A 15,834-nucleotide genomic window follows, 5' to 3' on the forward strand; every position below is an offset into this window, starting at 1 on the left:
GTTTTCTTATCGAGACGACATTTATATAGTCGTTGACGCCACATTCCATCTACACAACATTCAAACTTTACCTATCATTATTCAAAGTGTACAGAATGCAATCAGTTGCTATTGCGATATCTCTCATAGGAATAGTTATCGCTGTACTCTTTACTATATATTGGTCTAGAGCTTATTGATTAAAGCAACAAAGTTCTCTGAAATTGCCATTCATACTGAGTGTGCTATTTAACCAATAGGTTCACAGAATGAATACAGAGGTGAGTTTCTGATAAAATAGATTAAATGATATGCAAGCTATTTAAACGAGCGCTTTATTTTAGGAGCAGCTCAGTTTGTATTCAACTCTTGCCAGAAATAGTCAGAAAAATGGATGAAATCAGCTACGATCCCATCAAACGCATCTGGAGTGGAAAAAAGGCCATGCCTATGTACGACTTAGATTGTTCAATTGGCCGAATAATTCACAATAATCTCAAAAATAATCCCAAAAACATTTGCCAGGTAAGCTCAGGTCTTGTCAGATATGTATTTCAATTAATAATTTTCATTCTACTAAGTCTAGATATGCATTGAGGATGGGAAAACTGCGACAAGCCAGCAAATATTAAGCTGGTCCGTGCGACTTGCACAGAATTTTAAGCAGCGGGGACTAAGTCACGATGATGTCATTTGCATATCGGCCAAGAATAGCACCTTTGTCACACCTGCCGCTGTGGCCTGCCTTTTTAATGCCACGCCCTTCCACGCAGTTAATCCCATCTTAGATATCAATACCCTAACACACTTGCTGACGATAACCAAGCCCAAGTTAATTTTCTGCGATGCCGTCGACTATGAGAAGCTAAAGACCGCGAGTGCAGCCTGGACACCTGAACTGATAACAGTCACGGGTAAAGTGGAGGGTGTGACGTATATAGAGGAACTGCTCTCCCCAACGGAGACTGAAATGTTCTATCAGTAAGTTAATACTATCAGTAGTATACCTAGTCTCTTTATTATCTATTAACGTACTTAACTATATATTTCTATGTAGACCACAACCCTTGATTTTGGGCGGCGATCAGACTGTGTTTATCTTGTGTTCCTCCGGTACTACTGGACTTCCCAAAGCTGTTTGCATTGCAAACCATACGTTTGATTGTAGTAACAAGTAGGTATTTAATTTACATAAGAAAACATAAGACCGGGACGTTATCCATCTTATTTATTTAGTTATGTCACCTGCGAATCGGTCGCCTACTGTCCCTCTGGACTAGACTGGGCCACAGGCATTCTCTTCTTATTATGGAGCGTTGCGAATGGCTGCACAAGAATTTTAACCAACCAGCCTTTCAGTGCCGAATATTTTCTGGAACTAGTTGTCAAGTATAAAATCACTACAGTAATTCTCGTACCGGTTTACATTTCCGCACTAGTCGCATGCCCAGAGGCCTCAGCTGAAAAACTAGCTAGTCTGACGACTTTAGTCGTGGGTGGGGGGTGGATACCATCGGAGATACTTCAGAAGATGCAAAGCCTGCTTAAAAACGGTGTTATCATCTTCACATATGGTTCTACAGAAATCGGTGGAATTGCAGGCGGCATTTATACGGAAAAGTTTGGCACGACAGTAGGCAAGCTAGCGCCTGGAATCCAAGTGCGCATATTGGACGAGAACTGCAGTAATCTGAGCCATGGAGAAGTGGGAGAGGTGTGTGTGCACCGGGGCCGCAAATGGAGCGGCTACTACGGTAACCTACTGGAATCCCAGCGTATGCAGGACTCTCTGGGCTGGTTCCACTCGGGTGATTTGGGCTACTTTGATGAACACAATAACCTGTATATCGTGGACCGCAAAAAGGAAATCTTCAAATGTCTGACGATGCATTACTGGCCCAATGAGATCGAGGCAGTCATTGCTGAGCTACCCGATGTCCAACAAGTTTGTGTGGCAGGCGTTTATATTGAGAAGTACGGCGATGCACCTGCAGCCATGGTCGTAAAACGACCTGGAAGCACCCTGAGTGCAGATCAGATTAAAGAGCATGTGGCCAAGCGGTTGGTGGTCGAGTTTAAGCGATTGTTTGGAGGCGTTTACTTCGCGGATGAGTTGCCCCAGAATGCCAACGGTAAGGTGCTCCGTCGAGTGGTCAAAGAAAAGCTGACACAGGCTAATTTGGATCGTTAAAATGTGTTTAGTTAAGCTTTAATTATTTAAATACATTAATATCTTTTTCTAATTACAATTAGCCCCTGAGTTGAACTTAGGCGATGGAGTACCGCGTTAATTAGCCTATAAATATGCCAAGACACTGCTCCAGATGATTAGGAGCAACGTCAAGCAGCTCTGACGACCTGCAGTCGAACTTAGCGCTGGTTGCGGCTGCTCCTCCGTGGTCATGGATGTGACACTGGCCCCGGAGCTGTGATCGTGCTGCGTTGGCTGCGGCAGCTGTTGCTGCCGTATGTTACCCGTTTTGATCTCAACCTTGGGCAAGGGAAAGCAATAGACGCGCTCGACCTCTACCAGGAGCGCGGTGGTGCTTTCTGCGGCCGTCTCGGTGACAGTTAGAGGCACACAAATTTTCGGCTCCTCGGCTGAGTTGCGTTCCTCGTAGGGAATGCCCACGCGTGTTATGTTGAGTGGCAGCTGGGGCAATAGGGTGTCCGGAACGCTTAGCTCGCTGTGCATTTGGGCGGAGTTTAGGCTCTCCTCGTAGTACTTATAGTCGTCCACATCCTCATCAATTCGATCAATGCTGTCGACATGTTCGATGCGATCGATACTGCCGCTACTGGCATCTGTGTAGATGCGCTCCGTGCTGCTCGAGGCGGCATCCAGAAAGTCAGTGGGCCAATTGAGCGCCACTGTGGTGAACTCCGTGGCAAGGCTAGAGCTGAGCGTGGGCGCTGGTGTACTGCTTACCTTGGCCATCACTCTTGGCACTGGCTGCGTGCTCTCGTAGCTGGGCGTGGGATACGGATAGGGTAGCGGCATCCAGCTGTCTTCGGTGGTTTGTCGATGCGCTGTCGTTGCCTCAATGGACTCGTTGATTTGCTTGGCCATGGCCCGCATCAAGGGATCCGACGCATTCATGTGTACCACTTCAATCGGAGATTCGGATGGCTGCATTTGTATATTACCTGGCGGTATGCGCCAGCGACCGCGTGATTCTTGGGAACGCTCGAAGCTATCGCGACGTGGGAAGGGGTTCTGATAGCCATCCGAAGCAGTGCGTCTCTCCGTTTCCGATGAATGCTCCTCGCTGGACGAATCACGCCTGTCGTTTGCTGCAACTGGTACAAACAACTGGGTGAGTAGCTTACATAGCTTAAGTGTAATCAATTGTGTTTAACACAATTAACTAAAAGTTCAAGTTATGCAACTTAAAGCTTTAACATCTATAACGTCCATAATATCATTACAATTAAGCTCCCTTAAAGCTCGACAAACAGTTTGTCGTGAGTCTTTATCTTAAAGCTCTTAAAGCTTAAAGCTTCGCAGACTGCCTGGTAATTTTTGGATGGTTCTGGCACTTACCATCCGCTGGCAAGCCCATTAGCATGGCTTCGAGGCGTCCGTATACGCGTTGCTTGGGCTGCGTCTCCCCAACGCTGGGTCTAAGTGGATGATGATCCGGCTTCCAGTTACCGTACACCACAGCCTCATTTGGCATGGCTAGATTCGCAGCATTGTTGTCCAGCTGCTCCTCACGCAGCAGCGGAATGTGCGTGTGTACTGTAGAGCTGGCAGGCATGGGAGCAACTGCACCATAGCCGGGCCAATTCATGGGTCCATGCCCGGGCATGGGCGGCGGTGGCGGCAGCGGCGGTTGCGGCACTTGCATATCCGCAATGCGTATACGACCCCGAGGCCGAAGTGCTTGCAGCTGCTGGGCATCCGGCTCGGTCTGCCCCAGGATCAGCTGGCAACTGGACGCAATCAAAAGCCAAAGAATCAGAAGAGTCAAATGCTTGTTGGCCATAGTCAAATGGGACCAACAGTTTCAACGGTTTCTGTTCGTTTCAGTTTCGGTTTCTATTTACTGAAATGATGTGCCACTTTTGAAGTGGATGTTGTTGTTGTTGTTTTTGTTATTATTGTTTTTGTTGTGTATCTTCCATTCACAGTTAGCTACTTCTTTATTGTTAAATTGTTGTTGCTGTTGTTGTTTGGCAAAGAAAACAACAGCAACAAGTCATTGTCTGAGACGGTATCGATTCTCAATTCCACCTGCCCCTTAATATACGCACTTTGTTGATGTTGATTTCTGATTTCAGTTTTTTAGTTATTTGAGTTTCTTTGGCTTCTGCTTTTGCACGTTTCGTGGTCTAAACGCGGCGGCTTCTAAACGGCAACTGACGTTGGCCAAATCAATTTGCGGACGGTTCAGTTGCCACCAGCATTGGACTGAACGCAACGGCCAGAGAAACATTCTTAATCATATAGATATAGAAATTTTTCTTTTGTTCAGTTTTTCGCTTAATTATGCGCAAGAGCGTTAAAATTTAATGGCGAATAAACATTCTTTCGTTGTGGTCGGTGAAAATGCAGCGGATTTGATTTATTTCACGAGGCAGAGGGTTCTGCTTAGATATCTCTCTCTCACTCTCTCTCTCTCTATATATGTATATATATAGAGGCTTATATATAGCTATGTGTTTATGCTGAGATTTATGCAAATTACTTGCCAAGTCGCCGTTTGTGCTACTAAAAAGTTGGCTTGTTAATTTTTTTTTGGCATCGCTTGTTCTTCTTCGAACTATTCGTAAATATCTTCAAAATCTGTCGATTGTCGCTGTGGGCAACTTTTCACCAAATTGATTGGTTCAACGGTAAAACAGTTGTAGGCCGAAGAAGTGAGAGAAGTTCACATTAGATATATCTATAAGCCAGTAAGATATTAATATTTAAATGGCTTTCATTGGATGCATTACTTTATATAATTTAATAATCACTTAATGCCATCCACTATTGAATTCTACCAGACTCTACTATAGAATCTAGTAAAATCGAGCAAGCCTGGAAAATTTTAAGTCCACTTTGTTCAAGTACGATAATAAAAACTTAAAAAATAAGCAAGTTTTTTATCAATTAAGACTTTTTGAAAATTTATGCTTCGGTTGCGACTCAGTTTAGTCTGTGTCTGGCTAAAGATTCGGTTCACTTAAATTAAGGTTTTCATCGGGTTGCCGTATATAAAATATCATATAAACATATCTGAAAAATGTTGTCAAAATGTTATATATAACAACTTTCTAAACTGTGCATCTATCTCATAGGAACTAACTACTTATTGTCATAGCCTCGTTTAATAAGTGAAGCTGAAAATACAGATTTTCCTGCCAAATTATTGGAATGGCGCCCATTGAAGCGGCTCTCGAGTGACTTCAACTCAAACCACTCGAAAAAATGGAAACCAAGTCGAAGCGTCAAAAGAAAAGCTGTCATAATTATGCAACAGCTGGTCTGACTGCGATGTCAATAGGCACAAAGCGATGCATATGGAAAATCGACGCTATGAAAACTGAAAATGCTAAATATTAAAAAAAAAAAAATTATACAGCATTGAATGGGATCAACAAACGGACACATGCGGTAATTTAAGGTTTGAAAAAAAATATATTAAAAAAATTATAATAAAAACAGCCAACAGAAACCGAATTAAAAAACCCATTGCGCATTGTCACGTTTTGTGCACATTATATGGGTATGCACATGTGTATAAGAAGGGGATAATATGGAAATGGAAAAGCGTTGAATAATGTTGGCTTGGGGTCGCGCTTGTGAGTTTGGAAATTTTATTTTTCCGCTGTTATTGTGATTGTTTTTTTTTCTTTTCATTTATTCAACAAAACTTTCACGATCGTTAACATAAATATTTGTGCTGTGGCTGTTTTTTAGGTATAGTTATTTGGGGAAATATTTTAGAATTTAGAGCAGAAATCACAGTCTTTCGGTTGGTTAGGGTCATTAGAGGAGGGGAGGCAAGTAGTTAACTTAAAAATTTGGAAAAATATCAGAAATGCAGCACGTTATCTGGTTGAGAGGTTTTGGTTGCGGCGACTCTCTACTGATTCTCCAGCAGGCCAATGTATTGGCCGTTCTGATTGGCCACACGCCGTTCCTCCAGCTTCTTGGCAAAGCTGGGATCATTCTTGGCGCGCTGCTCCAGGCGCTCCTGCTGCAGCTTGATGCCCGCATAGATCTGGTCCAGGCCCTTTTGTATCTCCTCGGGTATGGCTGGCGGTGTTGGTATGTGATCTCCAGTGGCACGGAAGCCATTCTCGTCGGCTGTGTACTGCACATTGACCAAGGTTCCTTCCGGCGATTGGTATGAGTATTGGCCATGCTGCACTAAAACGCCATGGGGATTGGTATCGAAATCCTTGAGGAAGCCCGTCTCCTCGTGTATTATGTTATTGCCGGTCTCGTATTCGGTCTTGTAGCTGCCATCCTCACTCTGCTCCTTGTTGTACTTCAGTATGGGTATCCAGGTGCTCGTCTCGCGTAGATCCTCATGACGATGATCAGGTTTCTCATCGCGCGGAATATTGTTAGCATTTAGGTGTGCATGATGCTGATGCTGATGTTGGTGCTGATGCTGGGCATGGCACGAAAGGGCAAACAGCGAAATAAGTATCTAATAATTAAAAGAAGTTGAAATCTTATATCAGGCTGATATATACTACTGATACTAGATAAAGTTATAAATATTATTAAAATTACAATTGCGCGAAAATCATTAAAATAACCCAGAAACTCGCCGTTCAATTGTTCTAATGCCAAGGATACTTTGACAGAAATGTTAGCTGGGAAATTAATATAATTGTGATAATATTAAGAAAAGCCAATAAATTATTGAATATGAATAATTCCAGTATATTTATGGACTATTTAATTTACAAATCTGCAAATTCAATTAATAATTATTATTAATAAAAACTCAATAATTTGTATATATTTTATTTTGTTTTTATTTTATGAAAAATGTATATAAATTTAATTATTAATTTATTTTCCTTTTTTTACAGGTTTCAAACACAAAGACGGCACAACTTTCCAGGATATGTAATGCTTACTTTTTTTAATTTTTTAATTTATAGAAAAAATGTAGAGTTTTATGGCTTTTACATAAACAGCTTGTAGACATAGCTCGCAGTTGATAATAATTTTTGGTTTATATGTTAAGCTCTTAATAGTTTATTTACTTTTACTTATGACCACGATCACACAAGCCACAACCCAGACAGCCACAACAGTTTTACAGATCAACTTACAAACACTTTCATTTTGTTATGCGTTGATTGATTGACGATTCACTTGCAAGGATTTGTTGTAACTGTGCATTTACACTTGTTTTTAGCAAATATGTTGCAGTTGCAACTGTTGACGCGTTTGATGCGGCGCCCGTTCGGCTGGCAAGTGAAAGCTGCAACGGTTCGAACTGTGCTGCGGCGGCCCTATTTAAGAGCTTTATATAGCCGCGCGACTTTGTCGGTGTCTCCTGCGCGCTCGCAGCTGGAGCCCACACCAGCGAGCGCCTTGGCCAAAGAGACACATAAATAGAGATAGAGTTACAGATACAGTTACAGCACAGATACAGATACAGATACATTGGCATATTGTTGCAATTGCCATAGCTGTAGAAGCTGTCGTTGCTCTTTAACTCTGTCTTCTTGTTTTTGTTGTTGGTTTTTATAAAAAACTTGTTAATTATGGGCTGAAGACCCAATGATCTAAACTAGAAATAGAATACTTTTGCTTTCGTCCAAATTGAGAATTTCAAGAGAGTTTTGTTTTTACGCGCTACAAAAATCAATTAATACGCTTTTTGTATATATTTTTGATAGTTTTCTGGAGCATTAACATATAATAAATAATGATAGGCACTTACCCCTATACCATATTTGTATCATAGGTATTAAAATCCCCAGATCTTTAAATAATCTCAATTTATTTTGGTAGCGTCTAAATCAAGCAACGTCTTTGATAGAAACTTACCCCTATACCATATTTATACCATATTAAGATCCCCAGATTTTTCAATAGTCTTTATTTATTTTTGTAGCAACGTCTTTGGATTTCATATAATAGTTATGCATAGTTATGGCATGGTATGGTATGGTAATAGGCACGGCGCAAGGTGTGCGGGTTGTCTGCGTCTGTCCGGTCGTTCATCTTCGTAATGCCGTTATTTAGAAATAAGCCAGAACGAGTTTTTTCTGCAAGCTTCGACGTTTGTTGTCTTCGCCAAAATGCAGCCGAACCATGCAAAACGCTCTCCCAGCCAGTTTACGGTCGAGAGTCTAGCTCAGTCGCTCTCTCTCTCATTCTCTCTCTCTCTCTCTGATCTCCGTTTCTCTCGCTCAAGTGGAGAAGATGTTGCTAGCAGCGGCTGCGTTTGCTTGGATTCTTGTAATAGTAGCAGCGCCTTTTGACTGGATTGTTTGTATGGCATTAGGGGAATTCGGAGGCGGGGGAACTTGGCATAGAGGACAGTGACATACAATATATGTGGCATAGACTGAAATGAAAATTGTTGTAATACTCGTGCAGCTATGGATCGGGTTTGGTTTTTGTTTGTTTTTCGCTTGCTGCAGATGCAGATGAGGCAAGACGATAATTGAGTTCAAAACGGCAATGGGTAATGGATCTTGGCAAATGTTAATTAGTTGTGGAAAATGGGTCAAGCTGTGACGATAATATCATGCAAAAGCGATTACCACGATTACTTGCCAATCTCTGCTGATGGACCCAAACCCCAAAAAAAAAAAAACAAAGCAAATAAATTTGATTTCAAAGATGCGAGAATCACTTGCAACATAATGCGAAAAGTTGAATAACCGCGTTGCCGGTTACTGAGGGAGAGAGAAAGAGCGAGAGAGAGACAGGTAGAGCCAGTAAAAACTGGTCAACTCTTGCCGCTTGCCATAACAACAATATTTTTGGGCCTGGCCGCCGCCTGCACAGCCACACCCGCCAACACCAAGCCAAATGGTAGTGCCGTCTTCGTCTACTTCCCACCCAAGCCAAGCCAAGCCAGAGAGCTATGCATGCCAGATTGTATGACTTGGCTTTTGAGACCAGTTACCATTTTGTTGGAGTGCCCGGGATGAGTCACCCGAAGCGGCGGCAGTTGTGCAATTTTCCCCAGTTGGCTGACTCGAAACGCAATGAAAACGAAAGCTGACAAGGTTAGCTCCAGAGCCGCATCCTCACACAGCTCGCACACTGACCCACTTATTTGACCCATCGACTGATCAGCAAACTGGGCCTGTGGTATCGGCTGGCCATTGAAAATGTCAAATGATTGGCTGCTGCTGCATTCTTGGGTTAGCATTTGTGGTAGGTTGCATCTTTAGCTGGAAATTGTGTTCTTAGCTCGTGCGCCATTTGACATTTAAAGCTGAGCTCACAAACGGAAGATTGCAGCTTGAAGACTGAAGACTGGTTTACAAAAAAGTCCGGCGAGGCAATAAATTTGGCGGCAATTTCAAGTGTCATGATGTTGTGAAATTTCTTGTCAGTGGCTGGCATCTTGAGCTTGAATCGTAAATAATGCTCTAGTAATGGATGGAGATGTCTGTTGATCAGCGTAATCATCGCCACTTGATAGACAGGCCACGTATACCCCTTGGTAATTGCCAATTCTAACAAGCATTTCATTGTTGTTTTTCAAAGAAATTCCGATCTTATCCGATTGCGTTGTTTGATATTGTGAGCTGATTTTAAATTCAGAATATACATATATACCATATAATTGTAGAATCTCAACTAGAGATTGTAGAATCTCAATTAAAGATACGTAAGTTTATTGACCGACAAAAAACTTGGCTCATTTGCTTTTTTTATTGATAAAACACATTTTATTCTGATTTATTTACCTATTTGCCGTGTTACTCTCCCGTTTAGAGTAATATTCCAAAATGACCAATCGGCCGTAAACAAGCTCAAATATAACTTAAAATCTCCTGTGGGCATAATGAGCGGCAGATGTTCAGCTACGTTTATGTTGCGAAAGTAGTATAAGCCCTTTAAATGTGTATATAATCTTTTAGAGATTATCATATAACGTGGGAAGGAAAGACTCACCTTGGGTTGAGGACATTTTGTTGGAAAATTACTGTCCCTTACAATGCTTTTGTAGGCGATGTCCAGGAACTGGTTCTTGAGCGAGGTCTTATAGAACTGGCAAAGATCGATGTTCAATTTGAAAATCCTCTGAAATTCCTTCAACTTTGGGCGTGTATATAATGAAAAGCTGCCGTTATACTGATCGAAATCCTGATTGTATACTATTTCGGTGGTCAAAAGAGTACTTTCTGCATCTACTATGCTGCATTTGTGGAACGTTACAATATCGCTATTCACGTCACATTTGAAGCTCTTCCAAACCACACTCAAACGAGGTGCGGGCTGTAGAATGTTAAGGCTTATATTGCAAATATATAGATACAAAATATATAACTCTCAAGGAGACGAACCTTGTTGGCGAGATCAGCCATTGGCAATAGCAGTGCCAAAATATATATCTTTTCCATTTCGCAGACGATTCGGATTTGTTTGATGACTAAATATTTGCCGCAGCTAAAATATCGAATATCCGAATTGTGCTGTAGTAATTTTTGTTTAACTGCTTGAATAGATGTATAATTATATATTTATTCTGTGCGGATACCGATGAAAGAGTTCGAAGATAATTTCCCTTTTTAGACTGAATAAACTGATCAAGCCATTTTAATTTTTGTTGTCAAAAGTTTCCTATGTTTAGAATACCTAAAACTTCTTATTACAAAAAAGTTTCTTTAACACTTAACATATAGCTTATGTACTGCGACGCACATTTAAAAAAAATATAATATAAAATATAAATGTGCTTAAAAATAGGATTTTTCCTAACCCCTATGCCTTGTAGGATCAGTCAAACGTCCGCTTAAGGACAAATTATAGACCGGCACATTGGGCAGAAAGAAATCTAATTGCACTTTGAAATCGTATTTTGGCAAAAAGGGTGGCAGGTTGTCACCGATGCTCATGTTGTGATAATAGTAGAAACCCTTAAAATATTTAAATAGCAAAAACTGTTCACTTAACTTTTGCGACTTTGATCTGCGACTCACCTTTGGCTGTGGGCATGTCTTGGGCATATTGCTGTGCTTCATCATGCTTAGATAGGCGGCTTTGACATACTTATTCTGATAGGCGCCTTTAAAGAACTGACAGACGTCCATTTTCAGCTCAAACACTTTATAAAACTCTTTAAATGGTGGGCGTGGCACGTTTAATACAAAGTTCGCATTAAACTGTTCGAAGACGCGATTATATTCAACTTCGCTTGTAATTATCGTTTTTGCCGAATCCACAATGAAGCATCTGTGGAATGTGACAATCTCTGGGTTTGCAATGCAATCGAAGCTTTTCCAATGAATAACTAGACGCTGTTAAGGATTTGTGTTTCATTAGAGATTGATTTTGGGAGATTGATGTAAATACCTTGCCTTCTAGACAGGCTATCGAAAGCAGAAGCACTAAATTATAAACTTTATCCATGCTAATTGCTGGCCAGCTTAATTGTTAATAGCACAATTTCGGCTTGTGTCATGATTAAATATGAAAATGCACAGCCGAATTATTATTGTTTTTTAAATACCGAGATAAGATTGAATAGGTGAAACTTTTATTGCTTTAAACATTTGGATTTCAATAAGCCATTATTGTTTTATAATATCGTTTATTGCCTCTAGTTGTTCATAACACTACCTTTAAGCGTAACATTTAAATAGCTTTGATTTTGGGCATAGAAGTTGACCTGGGTCATTAAATTGCTGACTGGCACAAAGCTTGGCATTACCTCCTCTACGCTTATATTATGATAGTAAATCAAACCCTATAATACAACTGGTGTTTAGTAAGAAGATTATAGATCTACTATGAGCAGAGCTTACCTTTTTTATTGGACACATTTTGGGCTGATTGCTGGACTTAATTACAGAAGCATAGATTTTAGATGTGATTCCCTTCTGCGAGAGCTGAGAAATAACTCGACAACCGTCCAAAGAATTGTCAAATAATTTTCGATACGTAACCCCCGATGGGGGCTTGGTGGAAATAAGTGTATAAACTTTTATTGATCTAAGTTCCTGCAGTAAGTTGAGTTCCACATTTAGAGCTGAACGCATTGGCTGCACCACGCGGCACTTGTATTCGGACACAAAATCGGTGTGGACTCTGCAATCAAAGGAACTCCAGCGTAGCTTCAAATGTCTGTGCTGTATAGGAAATATGCTTAAAAAAAAAACAAAATGCTTTTTTCGGTTTTCTGTCACCTACCCTGGCCGAATTACTATTAAAACTGAGGCTCACTATGAATATAACCATTATCCGGTAGTTCCGCAACAATGAATGATACATGTTGCTCTCTAGTTATAAAATGATAGATGTCTAAACATGGAAATGTCAGTCAATTATGCTTAGGCCTATATATAGAGCAATTACTGAAATGGAAATCAATCGTGCGAAGCCAAAACGCTTGAACACAAAATAATGTTCGAACACTAAAGTCAACCGAAAAACTGTATGTTATAAAAATGTCGAGGTTTGCTTCTCTGTCTATTTATTTTGTACGTACCACGGGCAAGGTCGGGTATACCCGCTCCTAACTCAATAAAGCAGCATAATTATGTATGCTTCGTTTTTTATAGCTGAACAAAATACAGAGCATAAGAGCTGAGAACTATAGCATACTTTTGGGCATATTTTTTTGAAATTTATTATTCACTTTGTTATTATTAATTTTCTATAAATATTTCCTCTTTTTAGCGTGTTCCTTGGCATTTTCGTAAAGACGTCCCACGGCTGTGATATTTAGTACCGAGGCAACCTTCGGTAAAAACCAATTAATACGTATATGAAAATCGGATTCGGTGAGAACCGGTGGCAAAGACTCAACGACCGTGATGTTCTCCGCACGATAAAAGCCCTGTCAGGAGAAAGGCAGGCGATCAGGTAAGTAGCTAATTTAAATTTCATTGAATGATTTTTACCTACCGCATGAATTGGACATTGTATGGTTCGGTTTCCCAAGCATGTCATTGCACTGAGCAATTCGATCAGTGTCTTTCTTTTGCGCTCTCGTAATACTTTGCACAGCTCAAATGTGATGTCAAAGATTTTTTTAAGTTTCTTTTTCCTTGGAATCGGTATGGATACCTCCAGATTGCCGATTAAGCCCGTGATCCTCTGCATAAGCCTTAGAGCTGCATTGATGCTTCTATTACGCGGTGGCACCGCATTGCAAACCACTTCGGTTACATACCTCGAATTGGCCACACATTCCAATTGCCGAATGACAGAAAAGTATCCCATTTGCTAGCAAAAATACAATATATTCTATGCTCTTTCATTATATCAATTTCTTTGCCTTCGTCTTACCGGTAACATTTGCGCTGAGGCGTAACCACGCAAAGTGCTGGCCAAAAGGAGGATGCACAAACTGAATTTCCACATGCCGGCGACGGCTTGCACCTTCAACTCAAAATGAACAAATGTGGATCAGCAATTGGCATTGGAATTTTTCGATAATAAAGTAATTTGGACGTTTAATTATTGGAACGCCTCTTCCATTAAATGGGCATGCGTTATTAAATGGGCATTTGTCTATATATTTTCAATATGCGAGGTGTGTTTCTTAAGTTTTTTCACAAAGTTTTGCTTTATTCATTTGAGTTAATTAATTTCATTTCATAGTCACTTAAATAGTGAAAAGATGTTTCATCTAAAGAAATTATTTCTATCTTCTTTTCATTAAAATATATAGATATATATATACTTATCTACTAAATTATATTCTTATGAGTTTTGAAGTTTTGCTATCTCTATGAAATAATGGGCAGTATGCTTTTTGTGCAATTCTTCAAGTTTTTCCTAAGACTGACTATAAATACTACGAGTATACAAGAACTATATTTTAGTGACTTGGCCAAGAGATAAAGCTTTTTTCTATGAGATTCTAAATTTCTTCTCCTAAAGTCTTCTCCGACTTTTGCCAACATTGCCTTCAATCAAATGCATTAAAAATAAATGTATATATTTAATGTTTGCAGCATTTCAAAACCTTTATATTCAAGACCCTTCTATTAACTAGCTGCAAACACCTCGTGTAATATTTGGTTATTTGCATTGATTGCGATCTGTGGACATTGCCGAACTAAACTGATGAGCAAACAAATCAGAGGCGATCATATCAATGCCAGTTACTGCGGTTGCGCAGCGATTAGAGCATTTAGATTAAATTGGTATTTCATATTGATTCGGTTTTGGTGTCGGCTTCAAATGGCTTGTGTGTAAATAATCTTGGTGCTCATCATCATCATCAGCAGCAGCAGCAGCAGCAGCATCAACCGCAAGTCGGCGTGAAGGGCAGCTTGGTAATTTTGTAAGCGCCACGAGGCTGAGAAATACTCAAAGCGAGTACTTTGCAGTGCATATGAATATTCGTTAAGTGGCAATGAGACACAAACTTAATTGTTCAATATTTATTCATTCATTTATTACTTCTTCATTTCATTTTTTTTTTGGGTATTCAGGTGTCTGTGTATGGCTGTGTGTGTGTGTGTGTGAATGTCAGTGCCAGAACTGAATTATTGGAAACCCATCGTATGTTTCGTATGGCATAGGGCAGTGCGGTGCTATCTCCAGTACGTAATACTTTATACGATATAGGATATACATACATACTTAATGCTAATTACTTAATTACACATACGCCCGGTTGACGCTACTATTGCGGCGCAACTGGCAGATGATCACCCTCCGGCTGGAAGCCATTCTCGTCGGCCACATAGCGTAGGGTGATGAGATTGCCCTCCGGATCGCTGTAGCTATAGGAGCCAGTTTGCACTAGTACGAGCTCCTCGTGCTCTTCAATTACCTGGCCATCGCCGGTCTCCGTTCGCGGTATGATGATCTTCTTCAAGTAGCCAATGTTCTCCACCCTTATGCCATTCGATGTCTCATAACTGCGTGGAAGAAGAGATGGAGGGGTTGGAATCAACTTCTTTGGCGTGGAGACGTCCTAACTTACCTGCTGTTGAAGCTGCCATCGGCATTGTTCACATTATCCTGCTTTATGATGCTGGCTGGCGTTGTTGTTGTTGTTATTGCTCCAGCTGCGCGCGCATCCTGCGGACGGGCCCAGACATAACTCAGCAGCAGAGCAGAGCACAAGACACACACGAATTTGTACATTTTATTGCGATGAAAACTGATTGGGGATTTATCCTGTGTTGTTCGGTATTTAGAGCGCGGAAGCGTGGCAAGTCAATTCCAGCGAGTGAATGCAACAACTGTTGTCTACTCAGCTGCCGCTTGGCCTTTATATACCATCTTGTTGACGAGGGCGAGCACCTGATTCGCACTCGCACGCACCGCGCCAGCTTCGGTTGCCACATCCAACGATTACGATGGGCGCACTAGATAAGAAGCAGAGAGCGTCAAGTACTCGTACTCGTACTTTACCATAACAAAAATTATGAGCGGGCGCTTCTTCGTCTCATTTCAATCATACCCTCTAGTCTAAAAGAGACTGAACCGGATATGCTTACATTCAGAAAAAGGGTTATTTTTTCTGAATCTGAATATTTGCATTCCATAAATTTTTGTTAGTCTTCTACACAGTTTCAAGCCACCATCTAGAACTAGATATGTATATGTTACAAAGGTATTGATATAAAGGGTTGACTTGGTTTACTTCGGTTTTTAGTTAATACTGCTCAAGATCTTTTATGTTTTCTTAGCTCCAGGGTAGCTCGTAGTCGTGCACTATCTTTTCGGGCGCTTGTTTTGTTTTG

At 40.8% G+C, this 15,834-nt stretch overlaps 6 protein-coding genes across 6 annotated transcripts; 1 reads left to right on the top strand and 5 right to left on the bottom strand.

The window, feature by feature from the left end:
* Positions 1-360: 360 nt before the first annotated feature.
* On the top strand, positions 361-2,207 carry LOC115760799 (4-coumarate--CoA ligase 1-like). The gene is made up of 4 exons (XM_030702295.1): positions 361-504; positions 566-960; positions 1,037-1,153; positions 1,216-2,207. The coding sequence occupies exons 1-4, from the start codon at positions 370-372 to the stop codon at positions 2,168-2,170; spliced, it is 1,602 nt and encodes a 533-aa protein (XP_030558155.1). The 5' UTR covers positions 361-369; the 3' UTR covers positions 2,171-2,207.
* Positions 2,208-2,275: 68 nt separating this feature from the next.
* LOC115760675 (flocculation protein FLO11) lies at positions 2,276-3,968 on the bottom strand. Its single transcript, XM_030702142.1, has 2 exons — positions 3,524-3,968; positions 2,276-3,273 (listed from the first exon to the last, which is right to left on the bottom strand). Exons 1-2 carry the CDS (start codon positions 3,966-3,968, stop codon positions 2,276-2,278), a joined length of 1,443 nt encoding a protein of 480 aa, XP_030558002.1.
* A 2,085-nt stretch (positions 3,969-6,053) lies between these two features.
* LOC115760676 lies at positions 6,054-7,275 on the bottom strand. Its single transcript, XM_030702143.1, has 2 exons — positions 7,264-7,275; positions 6,054-6,626 (listed from the first exon to the last, which is right to left on the bottom strand). The coding sequence occupies exons 1-2, from the start codon at positions 7,273-7,275 to the stop codon at positions 6,054-6,056; spliced, it is 585 nt and encodes a 194-aa protein (XP_030558003.1).
* A 2,044-nt stretch (positions 7,276-9,319) lies between these two features.
* LOC115760677 lies at positions 9,320-10,491 on the bottom strand. The gene is made up of 4 exons (XM_030702144.1): positions 10,471-10,491; positions 10,079-10,402; positions 9,887-10,018; positions 9,320-9,529 (listed from the first exon to the last, which is right to left on the bottom strand). Exons 1-4 carry the CDS (start codon positions 10,489-10,491, stop codon positions 9,320-9,322), a joined length of 687 nt encoding a protein of 228 aa, XP_030558004.1.
* Positions 10,492-11,726: 1,235 nt separating this feature from the next.
* Positions 11,727-12,364, bottom strand: LOC115760678. Its single transcript, XM_030702145.1, has 3 exons — positions 12,317-12,364; positions 11,932-12,255; positions 11,727-11,873 (listed from the first exon to the last, which is right to left on the bottom strand). Exons 1-3 carry the CDS (start codon positions 12,362-12,364, stop codon positions 11,727-11,729), a joined length of 519 nt encoding a protein of 172 aa, XP_030558005.1.
* Positions 12,365-14,765: 2,401 nt separating this feature from the next.
* LOC115761058 (endocuticle structural glycoprotein SgAbd-4) lies at positions 14,766-15,232 on the bottom strand. The gene is made up of 2 exons (XM_030702673.1): positions 15,069-15,232; positions 14,766-15,003 (listed from the first exon to the last, which is right to left on the bottom strand). Exons 1-2 carry the CDS (start codon positions 15,230-15,232, stop codon positions 14,766-14,768), a joined length of 402 nt encoding a protein of 133 aa, XP_030558533.1.
* Positions 15,233-15,834: the final 602 nt, after the last annotated feature.

This window comes from Drosophila novamexicana, unplaced genomic scaffold (genome assembly GCF_003285875.2).
Source record: "Drosophila novamexicana strain 15010-1031.04,08,12 unplaced genomic scaffold, DnovRS2.1 tig00000462-arrow-pilon, whole genome shotgun sequence".
Lineage (NCBI taxonomy): Eukaryota > Metazoa > Arthropoda > Insecta > Diptera > Drosophilidae > Drosophila > Drosophila novamexicana.